The sequence below is a fragment of the Tauraco erythrolophus genome, chromosome 18, assembly GCF_009769465.1.
Source record: "Tauraco erythrolophus isolate bTauEry1 chromosome 18, bTauEry1.pri, whole genome shotgun sequence".
NCBI lineage: Eukaryota > Metazoa > Chordata > Aves > Musophagiformes > Musophagidae > Tauraco > Tauraco erythrolophus.
Genome location: NC_141482.1, coordinates 17,253,966 through 17,267,604, shown reverse-complemented (window position 1 = coordinate 17,267,604; position 13,639 = coordinate 17,253,966). Strand labels below are relative to the sequence as shown.

The window sequence follows — 13,639 nt, the reverse complement described above, 5'->3', positions numbered from 1 at the left end:
CAGCACCTGTTCCAAGGGAGAAGCACAGACCCCCCCGCAGCTCCCCGCTCCGTCTGGCTTTGAGGGCAGCTGCGGTCCTTTTACCATCATTATTTTAAGAGCAAGAGACTAATGAGGAGGAGCGCTGGGCTGTACATTTTGATGAGCAGGTGAGAATGCTCACTGCACAGGCTCCCCGAGGAGCCGTAGCGCTTACCATTTGCTTCGCCTCCTTAGTTTTTATGGGCCTCGGGAATGAGGGCTGAGGTTTTCAGGCAGCGAAGCATCCGTCAGGAGGTGCTTACAGTGACCTTGGGGGCTGAGTCAGTCGTCTGGCAGTGCCTGGAAGCAGGAATGGTGTTTTCTCCGGGGCTGGAGGGTGGGATGAGGTTTCTGTATCGCTGGTCAGAAGATTTGCACCTTGAATTTGGCTGTTGGGAAAGCTGAACTTGTGTCCTGTGTCCGTTCTGCGTTGTGCTCGATTCTCGTACGTTTCTTTTCCCAGCCCGAGCAGGGACCAGAGTCCTGAACTCCACAGGGTTCTGAATCTCCCACGCTGGTTTACACCTGTGCCTTCTGCCACTGGCAGCTAAAGTGTTGTGGAATTTCAGCCCACTGGAGATGGGAGTGATGTTTTGCTGCTGGAAGAGCTGTGGGACCAAACTGGCATACTGGTTAATGTAAACACGTGCTGTGTTTCTGCTCTCTGGAGAAACACAGCTCCAGGAATCTGTAAGTCAGGATTAAGTAAGTGTTGGATCGATGCTGGTGTTCCGTGGCAGTGCCAGCGCTCTGCCCTGGCGCAGCCCCTCGCACCGGCCGGGTGCTCCAGCCTGACCCACCGCTGCGGAGCATCAGGGTTTTCGCGGTGTCCGGTCTCCTGCGCTGGATGGGCTGAGCTGTGCAGCAGGAGGTGTTGGGCTGTGGGAACATCAGCATCCTGAGGGCTCAGCCGGACCTTTCGGGGCCGCACAGAGCCCTGCCCGGCTCCGGCAGCTCCCTCCTTCCCGGGCCGTTGGCCCGAGGTCCCTCTCAAGAACACGCAAACTTTGTTTTGCCTCTGCCCAGCCCGTCCTGCCCCAGTCACACTGGTGGGAAAGCACTGAAGGAGGCACCTGGCAGGTCGCTTTTCCGAGCGCAGACCTGAAGCGCCGGGATGACGTTTACTCTGGAGCATCACCCGTGCTCGAGGCCTCTCCTGACACGCGGGTTTCGTAAGACACAACCCGCTCGCTGTTCCTGCTTGCGGGTGTGTCGAGTGAGGCTGGGCATCACCACGGGCACACAAGGAGCTTCACGTGGTGGGGCGGTCGCTGTCGGAGGGAACAAGAGCCCGTTTGTTCTCCCCATCGCACGGCTCTCGGCTGCGCTGCTGGGGAGGAGGGACAGACGGCGGCGGGCGCTGAGCCGGTGCTCAGCTGCTCCGCGCTGCCCTTCGGCCTGAGGACAACCTCCAAGTCGCCCGTCGGTGCCTTCGCTGCCCTACCCGCTCCCTTCTCCGGGGCTCGCGGAGCGGCTCGGGCAGAGCCGTTGGGTTTTTCCCAGCTCGAGCAGAGCCGTTGGGTTTTTCCCAGCCCGGAGCTGGCCGCAGTGCATCACGTCCTGCCCGGGAACCCCAGCGGGCTGCCGTCTGTTTTCCCTCTGAATATCAATGATGTTGGAGGGAAAGACTGATGTTTCCCTGATAGCAGCTGGTAAAGCCCAGTTTGCTGCAGGTCAGCTGAGGCAGCAGCAGGAGACCAGGGGCATTGCCTCCACGCAAGGTGCCAGGCTGCCTGGGTTGAATGCTTTCCTACCCTTCTCCAGGAGTTTTCGATGTGTGGCTTCAGCACTCGCAGCCCTTTTCCCTCAGACCTCTTCTTCCCCCTTTCACCAGTACTGCCATGGGCTGGAGGTCCCTGGGGTTCCCTTCGGTGGCTCTCCATCACTGTCACTGAAGCTCTTTGCCCAGAGCTTTGGGGTTTAATGCACCATACAGAACTTTAAAAAATGTTTTCCATTTCTAAAATCACTTATATCTTTGGCTCACTCCTTTCGGGAACCGGCTGCGGTTGGGTTCCAGCAGGAAGGGTTTCACCTGCTCCTAAAGGCTCCACTGCCAGAAACCTCCACTGCGCTGGAACCGCAGTGGCTCCCCCCGCAGCGGGGTCGGTGTGTCCGTCTGTCCCCTAACCCCTGGAGCAACACGCTGTCCCGGGGCTGGCACCGAGTGCCCATGGCAGAGGTGCTGACGCTGAGTGGCAGCTCCCATTTTCCAGGGTGCTGTGAATCCCGTGTGTATCGTACAAGGCTGTCACAGCAGCTGCGGTTCTCCGGGGCCTGGGAGCACCGTTGTTTTCCCTCCTCCCTCGTGAGCAATTTGTTTCCTTTCCTGACAGCTCACTATTGACTTCTCATTCTCCTGGAGATGAGATGTCCTGTCTCATCAGGTTTAAATTGGTTTTATCTTTAGACTTGCCTATTAATAAGCTCTCATCATGGTGTTGCTACTTGATATCTATTTTCTGATGCTTTTCATTAATGGCTCTGTATCTTCCAGATTTTTTTTTCAAATATTTTTTCCCACTGCTGGCTGAGTTATTTAATGGTTGGGCACGGATCAGGGGCGTGAAGGTGGTCAGACGCGGGTCAGAGCTGCGTGAGGAGCGGCCCAGTGCCCGCCAGCCGCCGTGCCCGCGGGGAAGGGTGATGGGGCTACGACGGGGCTGGCGGGGCCGGGACGGCCACCCGCTCCCTCTCTGTGTCCCTCTTGCCCCGGGCTGGTGCTGCCACACCGGGCGCTCTTGAGGGCATGAGTCAGCGGAGTGATTAAAACACCTCCCACCAGGCAAAGGTGGAGCAATGCGTTCGGACACTTGTACCAGACCCTCTGGGAAGAAGAGACGAGGCCTTTCCGTGCCCCATCCTGCAGTGCCCACTCCTGTGCCCAGGCACTGGCTCTGGCCCCTGGGCAACAGCCCTTGGGCCAGAGGCACCCTGTGGCTCTCGTTTCCCGTACAAACCCTCCATCCTACTCAGGACTCTCGCCTGGGTCATGCCCGGGGACACGCTGCGTGTTCAGGACACCCTCGCTGGGTGCTCCGGGGTGCTCTGCCACCACGTGGGGATGGACAGCGGGCAGGGTCCGAGGGCATGTGGTGAACAAATGCACGTGGTGTATCGCAGTGGGCTGGCTGCGGGGCACAGTGCTGTGCTCGTGTGCCTGGCAGGATCTGGTCCCTATGAGCAGAACTTCCTTTAGGAAGCTGGAAGTGAAAGGGAATTATTTCACCTTATTTCAAGGGGGGCCATGACCGGAATCTCTGTTCCTGCTGGGGCAGAAGCACCTTGCCCACCCGCCAGGCTGGCAGGAGCTGCTGCCGCTGGGAGCATGGGGACAGGCAGAGCTCCCAGCCCAGCTGAGTGCCCTCAGCTTCAGGGATTGTCTTGTATCTTCAGCGGTGCCAAAAGCAAAGCCCATCAGTGTGGAAAACACCCAAATCTCTGAAGTCTCCTTAAGACCAGGAAAATGCCTTCCCTGGGCTTCGCTGCCAGGAGTAGCGTACCCGGGGCGTGGGGGTGGGAATGAGGAGAGGATTAGTGCGAGAGGGAACCTCGTTTCCCTACGTGTACTTCTCACGTTAACGAGGAGGAGAAAGGCGCCCAGTTCCCTGAAAGCCGACGCCGGGAGGGCAGCAGCCTGATGCACAGCGGCGTTTCTGACGGAGCTGGCAGGGTGCTCCAGGGACACCCCGGCTCCTGGAGCGGCCGTTATCTCCGACGTCGGGTCGCAGCGCAGAGGGCTCTCGCCCGGCGCTGCTGTGCCGGAACGACACGGCGAGCCGCCGCCGAGCGCAGGAAGGGGGATTCGTGGCGGTGCCACGGCGCCGGGCTCAGGCTGATTAACATTCAGCGCACTGCCGTGGGCACGAAACGCCAGACAGAGCTGTCCTCCTCCCCTCGCCGCACCCGGGAGGATGCCGGGGGGTGAGGGCTGAAGCACAGGAACAAAAACAAGATTCGCTTTCGGTCAAGCTCATCCGTGCTTTTGGCATTCTGGTTCCAGGATTACCGAGGAAATCGTGACACCTGTCTGCAGCTGTTCGCAGCCGGTGAGCCAGGACGGGAACTGGCACTCGCTTTCATCCCGCTCCTTCTGCTGCCTTAGGAATTGGAAACCGAATGCGCCCAACCCCGTGTTACATATCAGCCAGCCTGGGCCAGGGCAGTGCCAGCCTCTGGCGGCTCTGCCACTGCCCTCGAGGGACACCCGGCCTCCAGCCCTCCACCCTCACGCTGCCGAGCACACGCGGCTCATTGGCAGCGAGTTCCCTATCCTGGAGCGCCCAGCGCCGCGGAGCTCGTGGCAGTGGGCGCGAGAGGCGGGAGGGAGGCACTGGCTGCAGCCCCGCGATGCCTAATGGCCACATCTCCATAGCAGCCTCACCTCTGTGTTTAATTGGCGAGGGGGGGTGGCATCCTGCCCCCCGCCCAAGTCGGGCTGCCAGGCGCACTGCTCGCTCGCCTGTGGGTGGAAGGAGCAGTGGGGCCGGGGTCCCTGGGCGCCGGGGGCACCTCGGTCAGCCCATCGACTTGGGAAAGGGCAGCGGGAAACTCCGGGGTGTTTGGTGAATCATTTACAGCCCTGGACGCTCAGGCACGGCGTGTGCCAGCTCTAGGTGAGGCTGCAGGGAAACGGGCTTTCCCCAAGGAATGTTTTGTTCTTTCGTCAAGAAAAAGAAAACTGAAAGCTTTTGCCCACAAATCAAATAGTTCCGTGGGGAACCTGAGCTGAAGTACTTGATTTCTGGGTCAGCTGCATGGGAGCAGCCGTCCTCCCCATCTCACAACTCCTCTGGTTGAGCCTTTCCTCCCTGGAGCCGCTGCTGCTCGGCAGAGCCGTGGTTTCTGCAGAGCTAATTTAACACAAAAAAAACACTTTCTGTCAAAACTGGTTCAGGTGTGACGTTTCAGAGCAGTGCTGGTGCCAGCTGCAGGGGTGGGGATGGAGATGGAGATGGGACTGGGGCTGTGCCAGCCAACAGCTCCAGCAGCCCTGGGCTGGATGGGTCAAATCGGTGGGCAGCTCAGAGGAGGTTGTTGGTGCATCCCGGCAGCGATGCCCAGCAGAGCCAACGTGAATGCTGGGAAGTGGCTGGTGGCACGCAGTGCCATGCCAGTGGCCCTGGAGGCTGCAGGGCACGGGGATCCGGCCCCGGCCCCAGCAGCTCTCGCCGCACAGCCGTTGCGCGCCGGGGCTGTGGCACAGCCGAGCCCAGGGCCCCAGGACAGGTTTCGGTGCGGGAAGCAGCTGACCAGTTCCGGCTCCCCCTGCGCCCCAGCGCTCACTGCCATCGCCCCTGCTCGCCCCCGGGGTCCCGGCCACAGCCCGGGGGGGCTGTCCTGGTGGGGCACGAGGGACGTGTTGGCTCATGTCAAACAGCTCCCAGCTCACCGGCAACAAGCGGGGAGCAGGAACGGGATAAAAGAGCCAGCAGCTCAGGGACAAGGGCAGAATAAATCTGCATAAATACAAATGAGGGGAATATTTATCTCCCACACTGACCACGTTTCTGTAGCTACTTTAAGCGGCGCGAGAGACTGGGGTCCGGGTGGGCTCCGACCCGGCTGCGGGGCAGCAGCTCCCCGTGGTTCCCCGCCTTTCCCGCAGACTTACCCATTAAATATTCTTTGCGTGTGAGTTACTCCTGCAGCTGATGGGAGAGATAAATAACAAAAGCCTCGCAAATGCGAAAATCCTTCGGCAGTTTGGAAAGGAACCAAATCGCGTGCTGAATGCAGATGAAGAAAAATCCTTTTTATTGTAAGGAGGACCAGAAGGGAAGCGAATCCGCCTCACTCGCGGTGTGACACGTCCAAAGCCGCTCGGAGATTACAAGGCAGGATAGCATGTACTCTGATCGGTTCAAAGCACAACTGTTTGGGAACAAATCAGCTAAGTACACATTTTGATTAGATTTTAGGCCTTTTTTTTGCCTTGTTTTTAACAGTATGAAATCACTGGAAACGGCAAAATTTCCTTTTGAAACGGCCAAGCAATCAGCAGAAGGAGCGCGAAGACAAAGCGTTTACATTCCGTCACCGCAGGTCCCTTTTCTTTCTTCCCTTTGCGGGAATTTGGTGCAGTCGGTGCCAACTCACAAAATCCCCGCAGGGCAGTGGCTCGGGGACCCGCCGGGCTGCTGGTCCAGCGCCAGGACAGTCCCCTCTGTGCCCAGCAACTGCCTGGCCTGAACCACAGTCCCGGTCTGGGGAAGGACTGGAGGGTCGAGAAGGACCTTCGGCAGCGCTTGCCGTAACGAGCGGCTTATGGCCATGGCAGCCGGGAGGGCACGCGGGCGTCACCGGGGTTCCTGCCTCTGGCTCTGCTCCCAGCAGCACCATCGGCACAGCTAACCATTGGCATGACTAACCATTGGCACAGCTAGCCATTGGCACGGCTAACCATCGGCATGGCTAACCATTGGCACGGCTAACCATCGGCACGGCTAACCATCGGCACGGCTAACCATCGGCATGGCTAACCATTGGCACGGCTAACCATCGGCATGGCTAACCATTGGCACAGCTAACCATCGGCACGGCTAACCATTGGCACAGCTAACCATTGGCATGACTAACCATTGGCACAGCTAAACTTTGGCACGGCTAACCATTGGCACAGCTAACCATCGGCACAGCTAACCTTTGGACAGAGACGCCAAAGTCTGGTAAGGCTGAAATGAAACGCAGAAGACGTAGTGTATTTTCTTGGTTGGGTTTCTCCATTTGGACATCTGTTCTCTGGGCATTGAGTCATCTTCCTCCCTTCCCTCCTCTTCCTCCTCAGGGCGGAGCAGTGGGAATTGCCCCCGGGGGCACCTTGGGAGATGCCAGAGCTGAAGTTTTGGGCAGCGCGGGAGCTCGGAGCAGCAGCCCCGCGCTCCCTGTCACCTCCTGCCAGGCGTCAGGGCCAGACCCAGCCCAGGCACCAGCACCGGCGCCGGCACCGGCACGGTGAGCAGCAGAGCTCTGAGCGGGTCCCAGCCAGCAAACCCTCCTTACCCCACGGCGCTGGTGGCCCCGCGGCTACTGAGTGCTCCCCGGATCGACACCTGCGGCTGGGGCAGAGGGACTCGGGTCAGTGCGCTCCGGCCCCCCGAGCCCCCCCAGCCCCGGCAGCCCCCCGACCCGCGGGGCCGGGCTACCCGGCAGCCTGAGAGCCCCCGGCTTTACGGGCTGAGATGATTTAGTGCCCCGAGGAACTCGCCTCCGGGGAAGCTGGGATGGCTTCCAGCTTTTCCTTCCCCTCCGCACATTTCCCGTGCGTGCAGAGGGAGCTCCAGTCACCTCTGCAAATATTAATTAATCCTCACAGCATCCCCAGGACCATTATTCACTCCTACTAAGTAAATATTATTAAATCCTTTTACGAGAGGTGAAGCGACTCTCGCAGGGCACGCAGGGCTAAGCAGGAGCGCACCAGCTCTGTCTGCCCACCGCGTGCCCGCAGCCACCGAGCGCGGCGAAGCCACTGCTCATGGCTAAACCTGCCTGTGCCAGGGCCAGGGGCTGTCTCCGAGCACCAGGGACCCCGGTCGCCCCACAGCACCGCATGGGACTGACCCGAGCTGCGCCAGCACCCGCGGCTTCAGCTGCACCCCAGGGCCAAGGGACCCACTCCCTGCCCTTGGCCAGTGCCTGTGCCAGAGCTGTGCCCCCCTCGTGCACCCCCTGCCAAGGCTACTGCCCCTTTCTGGCTCGCAGACACCAGTGGGGATTCCCGTCGGGGCCGGACTCACTCTGAAGGAGCCAGTCGATGAAGGTGCTCGGGAACGGGGAATTCTGCAGAAACCAAAAGCAACGTTACAGCGTGTAGCATGGGGGCTGTGGTGGGCAGGGGGCACCGGGGATGGGGCATGGCCGCACCTGCAAATCCAGCTCCACAAAGTGCCCGGCCGTCACTGGCAGGCTGGAGAGGGCCGAGTGGATTTTCCCCAGGAGCCCGAAGGAGATGACACCTGCGGAGAGGGAGAAGCTGTCATGCCGGGCAGAGCCGCTGCCAGTGCAGGTGCTGGCGAGAGCCCTGCCAGTCTGGAGCTGCGCTGGTGAGTGCGGTGTCTGCCGGAGGCTGGGAGAGCAAAGCGTGGGGCATGGAGTGACAGGACACGGGGTAATGGCTTTAAACTGGAAGAGGGGAGATTTTGACGAGATATAAGGAAGGAATTCTTCCCTCTGAGGGTGGTGAGGCACTGGCACAGGTTGCCCAGAGAAGCTGTGGCTGCCCCATCCCTGGAAGTGTTCAAGGTCAGGTTGGGTGGGGCTTTGGGCAACCTGGTGTAGTGGAGGGTGTCCCTGCCCATGGCAGGGGGTTGGAAATAGATGGTCTTTGAGGTCCTTTCCAACCGAAACCATTCCATGATTCTGTGACTCTATGGAAGTCCCTGCCCGGCGATGTGCCTGGCACCAGAGGAAAAACCCTCGTCCCTTCCGCAGGACTCGAACCTCCCGGGGTCCAAAGCTGCTGTGAAAGCTGCCATCCTGGAGCCACCTGGCCCGTGTCTCGTCACGGGGAAAAAGTTCTGGGTACGTGGGGACAAGGTTGCTTGGGATGAAGCAGCAATTGCGTCTGTGCGGGGCTGGTCACGGAGCAGGGGACGGAAAACCCACCGGCTGCGCGGGGCTGCAACCCGGGGGCCGGCAGAGCCGCCTCCGCCGCTGCCACTCGGCTCTGGGCCCACTTAGAAAAACACCCGTGGGCACAGCGGGACCGTGACGCCGGGCAGCGGGAGGTGAGCCGGGGCCGTGCCCTCGCGGTGGCTTTGCCCCCGCGCCCTGTGCAGCAACTCCTGCCGCGGCCCCGGCTCTGCCGGGGGCTCCCGCGCCCGCGGAGATGGCTGCACGCACAAAACTCCGGCGTCGCTTAAACACTAATGCAGAAAAGTTAACGACTTACGGTTGAGGAACTGCAGCTTAATATTGATGACGCTGACCCAAATGTTCACTATCGGGCAAAGCTGCAACGGCAAAAGCGGCACAGCCGTGGTGAGAACACGGTGGGCGACGCAGCGCGTCCCCCGAGCGTCGTCTGAGTCCCACAGACTTCAAATCCAGATGGATGCTCCTAGAGCAGTTTCCTCCATGGCAAAGGAGCAATATAAAATAGCTCAGCCCTCTGCTCAAAACGGCACGGATTCCGTTCAGCAGAATAACGGGATTTCTAACGAGCACCTTTTCCCCCGGCGAGGCTGTCGCTGCTGTCGCTCCCACCTACCGCACCGCCGCGGGACCGCGACCGGGTTCAGAAAGCAATTGGCTGCAAATTATCCCGTAACATTCCATGACGGAATCTGAACTACTGCTAACAAATAAATCCCGACTGTGAGAAAGATCAAGGGACTTTGCAGGATTCACTTAAGGGATGCAGGCACGTCCCCGTGCACACACATATGGGGGGGTGTGTGTAAATCTGCTACACGATTATGGCAGGAGCAGGAATTTCGGTTACGGAGCAGCGTTCCCAGCGAAGGACCTTCAGGCACTCACCAGCGCCGGCACGAGAGACCGAAGGGAAGAGTTCAGCAAACGGCTCACCAGGCTGAGCAGGGAGCTGGGGAGGGACGAGAGGGGACAGAAGTCACCGGGAAGGGGTCAGAACCCGCCGCTCGGCGTCGGCACAAACCCCAACTCTGCTGCTCTGCACGGTGTGAGCACCAAGGAGGAGCCCCCTGCCCTGCCCTGCCCTCCCCTCCCCTGCACCCCTCTGCCCTCCCCTCCCCTTACCCCTGTGCTAAGCCGCCCCCAGCCCCACGCTCGCCCCGTTCCCGCGCTCACCCCCTCGGCAGGCTGACGCTGAAGCCGCCGAGCAGGCTGCCACAATCCTTAACCACCAGCTTGAGGTCCCCGGGGGTGTCCTGGGTCAGCGCGATGTGTGATGTGACGTTGGTTTCTAGCGAAGAGTCGCTCAGAAAGTGAAAAATCCTGAAAAAGTAAGGAAGTGGCTTTGATGGGTCACAGAGGAGACCAGAGCGGCATGGAAGACCTGTGTCTGCAGCTGAGCGGCAAGCTGGGGCCTGGCTGGGACAATCCTTGAGTTTCAGGATCTCCCTCAGGCTCCTGGTCCTGTTAGAAGGTTGTCACTGACGCCCCATCGTGCAAACAGGCACCCAGGGGTTCCCAGGACAGTTCTGATTTTGCAGGGAGAAAGGACAAGTGGACATGAACATGGAGCCTTCTTGGCACTTTGTTTCCAACAGGATCACTGCCTCTGAGAGCCACCGCAGACTGGGATCGTGCCTTTGGAGTAAGGGCAGCTGGAAATGTCCCCAGAGAGAGGCAGCAGCATGGTGCAGAGCTTTCATAGAGTCATGGAATGGTTTGGGTTGGAAGGGACCTCAAAGATCATCTAGTTCCAACCCCCCTGCCATGGGCAGGGACACCCTCCACTACACCAGGTTGCTCAAAGCCTCATCCAACCTGGCCTTGAACACTGCCAGGGATGGGGCAGCCACAGCTTCTCTGGGCAACCTGTGCCAGTGCCTCACCACCCTCAGTGCAAAAAATTTCTTCCTTCTGTCTAATCTAAACCTGCCCTCTTTCAGTTTAAAGCCATTGCCCCGTGTCCTGTCAGCCCCTTGCTCAGCATTTGGGGATGTTTCTCCAGCACCCAGGAATGCCCCATCCTCCTCAGCACCCTCAGGCCCCTACGGCCTCGCTCCGCGTTCTCGCCCTGCTCACCCTGGCAAGCGCAGCACCACCTTCGAGTACAGGTTCAGCACAAGCTCAGACCCCCGAAGGACCTTCCATGACACTCGGACGTTCTCGAGGTTCAGCACCTTCAGCCTGAGGATGAACACAGAAGCAAACCCGCCATGAGATGGCAGGGCCAGCAGGAGCAGACCGGTTGCCTATGGGGATATTCTCAGTTAAAAGTGAAGGTGGGGGAGGGCCAACCCCTGCTCCAAGAAGACCCAACTTCAAAGCAGGGTCCAGTTGCTCAGGGCTGTGTCCCACTGAGTCTTGACCATCTCCAAGGGTGGAGCTTCCCCCAGCTCTGGGAGTACCCATCGCAGCATCACACCGCTCCCATGGGGAAGGCTTTTCCCATCTCTGGTTGGAATTTCCCCCATCACAGCTCCTCATGTGACCTGCAACCCGGGGCTGGTGGTTTGTATACCAGGAAGGATCTGGTCTCCTGGGGCACCCTGTTAGGGGAGCCCTTTCTATGAACCTTATTTGCTATCCTGCAGAGACCACCACTGCTGTGCTCCTGCTCTGACTTACCAGGCAAAGCGTGTTGTCTTGAGAGGGACACCTCCACCCAGCAGTCCTCCTCCACTCAGCAGTTCTCCTCCACCCAGCAGTCCTCCTCCACCCAGCAGTCCTTCTTCACCCAGAAGACCATTGAGACCAAGTACACTTCCATTGCCTAGAAGACCTCCTTTTCCAAGTAACCCTGTGCCAAGCAGACCTTTGTCTCCAAGAAGACTTTTATTGCCGAGGAGGCCATTGCCGATGACGCCATTGCCGAGGAGACCATTGCCAAGGCCTTCCCCACCAAGGATGCCTGTGCCGAGCAGACCGCTGCTGCCGGGCTGTCCTCCTGGAACAGTCAGATCTCCATTACCATTCTGTTTTTCATTGCCAAGAAATCCCCCCCTCCCAAGTGCACCCATGCCAAGTAGACCTTCCTCACCTAGAAGGCCTGTGCCAAGGACCCCAGATCTACTTGATTCATTTCCTGCATCAAGGGGACCTCCACTTTCTTCTCCACTTGGACTTCCTCTGCCAAGGAGGCCAGTACCAAGTAACCCACCTTCTCCAAGAAGGCCTGTGCCAAGCAATCCATCTTTTCTGCTGATGATGCCTTCACTGCCGAGAAGACCAGTACCAAGTAGACCTGCACCAAGAGAGTCCCATAGTTACTGAGTAGACTTCCACTGTTGGAAAGGTTTCATTGACAAGAAAGGTTGGTTCAGCCATGTTAAGTTGACCTGCTCATGAGGTCTCACAGTGACCCCTGAGCATCCTCGCGCAAGGTTGGGTTCCCCAAGGAGCTGAGCCTGCCAGGAGGCAGGTCCTGATGAACAGAGGGATGCTCCATGAGCCTGATGTGTCACAGGACACACCAGGACCAAGGCAGGTGCACACCCGCCTGTGCTACGACGCTCTCCTGGGAAACATGAAAAATCTCTGATCTCACCATCTTTGGATTGGGCTGGGCTCAGCCCAAGGACGCTGCCCAGGTTGAGGAGGCCCTGGGAGGTGGGCAGGAGGCCCCCAAGGAGGACGAGACACCAGAAAGGCAGCATCTCTGGTCCCAGCACCTGCGGAGAGACACACATCAGCCCAAGCACCAGCCCTACCATGTGAGAACCAGCAGCCCGGGCACCAGCCTGGCTCTCCATCCTTCACACGTGCCACCCTAGGGCGGTGGGGCAGGTCCCCCCTGGACATGCAGCCCCCAGGCACCGACCCCCAGCCCCACAGGACCAGCCCAGACCCACAGCATGCTTTTCCCTCCCAGCAAGGTCGAACTGCTTCTGGTGCTCGGGGAGCAGCTGGAACATGGTGACGCGCTCCTCCAGGGTCATTGACGTCTCCGTGCCTGGAAGCTTGAAGGAAGAAAATGCCATTTTAAAGAGAGCAAGAGGGATGGAGATGAGGCAGGAAGACCTTGTACCGCATGAGATGGATGGCTTTCGACTGCTCCGAAACGGCCCTGGAAGAACACTGCAAGGGGCAGAGCTGGATAAAAAATGGTGTGTGTCAAAGTCGTGTCCTTCTCCCCGTTATGTAGAACATCTTAGAATCATAGAATCATAGAATGGTTAGGGTTGGAAGGGACCTCAAAGATCATCTACCTCCAACCCCCCAGCTCAGAGCGCGGCCAAAATCAGAGTCACTTTCCCGTGGGCAGGTTGTTTGTTTTTCTCATCTCGCCCTGGCCGGGCTACGGGAAGTGTCCACTTTCCCTCTGTTTGATCTGCCTCTAGTCTAAAGAAAACACCTTCAAGGACCTCACGTTCCCGCACAAGCCGGATTCCTCAGGGTTGCAACCACGGCTGCGGAGTGTTTGTTTCTGCACGGAAAGGCGTTTGCAAAGAAACGAGAAAGGCTGAAGCACTGCCGTGGGTCCCAGTTTGAGGGAGCACCCACCAGCCCATCCCACGTCCTGCGCCGGGCACCCGGCGTGTCTCTTCTGGGAAAAACAACGTACGGGCTGCAGGTTGGAGGTTCAGCACTGAGAAATGACATTATTCAGGTCAGACAACAACTTCTTTATCTGTTCCAGATAGTTAAGAACAAACCCCTCCATGGCAGTTCTTGGCACAATTAATCGGACCTTGGTTCACCAGATCACCCTTCGCGTTTCCCCTTTGATGAGCACGTAACGGCGCGCGGCTCCTGCGGCTGCGCTTATCCAACAGGAGAGGAAGGCAGAGGCTCGAGCAGCTGCCGTGGAGAATCGTGTCAAATAAAATCAGTGGGATTTGCTGGAGGGTCTCCGCGAGGCGTGCGCCGCATTGCAAAAAGGTGCCAAAACGGTTTCCAGGTCTCTTAGAAGAGCTCTTAGAGGGAATACGTGACAAAGCAGACAACTACCTCTGCAGTTGTTAACGATGCCCATCAGGTCGGTGCCTCCCCGCTCACGCGCGTTTAAGCGAGCTGAACACCTCGT

General features: G+C 59.0%; 1 protein-coding gene across 1 annotated transcript; it reads right to left on the bottom strand.

Moving 5' to 3' along the window:
- Nucleotides 1-7,047: 7,047 nt before the first annotated feature.
- On the bottom strand, nucleotides 7,048-12,269 carry LOC147527528 (uncharacterized). Its single transcript, XM_086623101.1, has 10 exons — nucleotides 12,161-12,269; nucleotides 11,654-11,857; nucleotides 11,242-11,560; nucleotides 10,696-10,800; nucleotides 9,793-9,939; nucleotides 9,505-9,568; nucleotides 8,915-8,975; nucleotides 7,888-7,979; nucleotides 7,761-7,803; nucleotides 7,048-7,079 (listed from the first exon to the last, which is right to left on the bottom strand). Exons 1-10 carry the CDS (start codon nucleotides 12,267-12,269, stop codon nucleotides 7,048-7,050), a joined length of 1,176 nt encoding a protein of 391 aa, XP_086479227.1.
- Nucleotides 12,270-13,639: the final 1,370 nt, after the last annotated feature.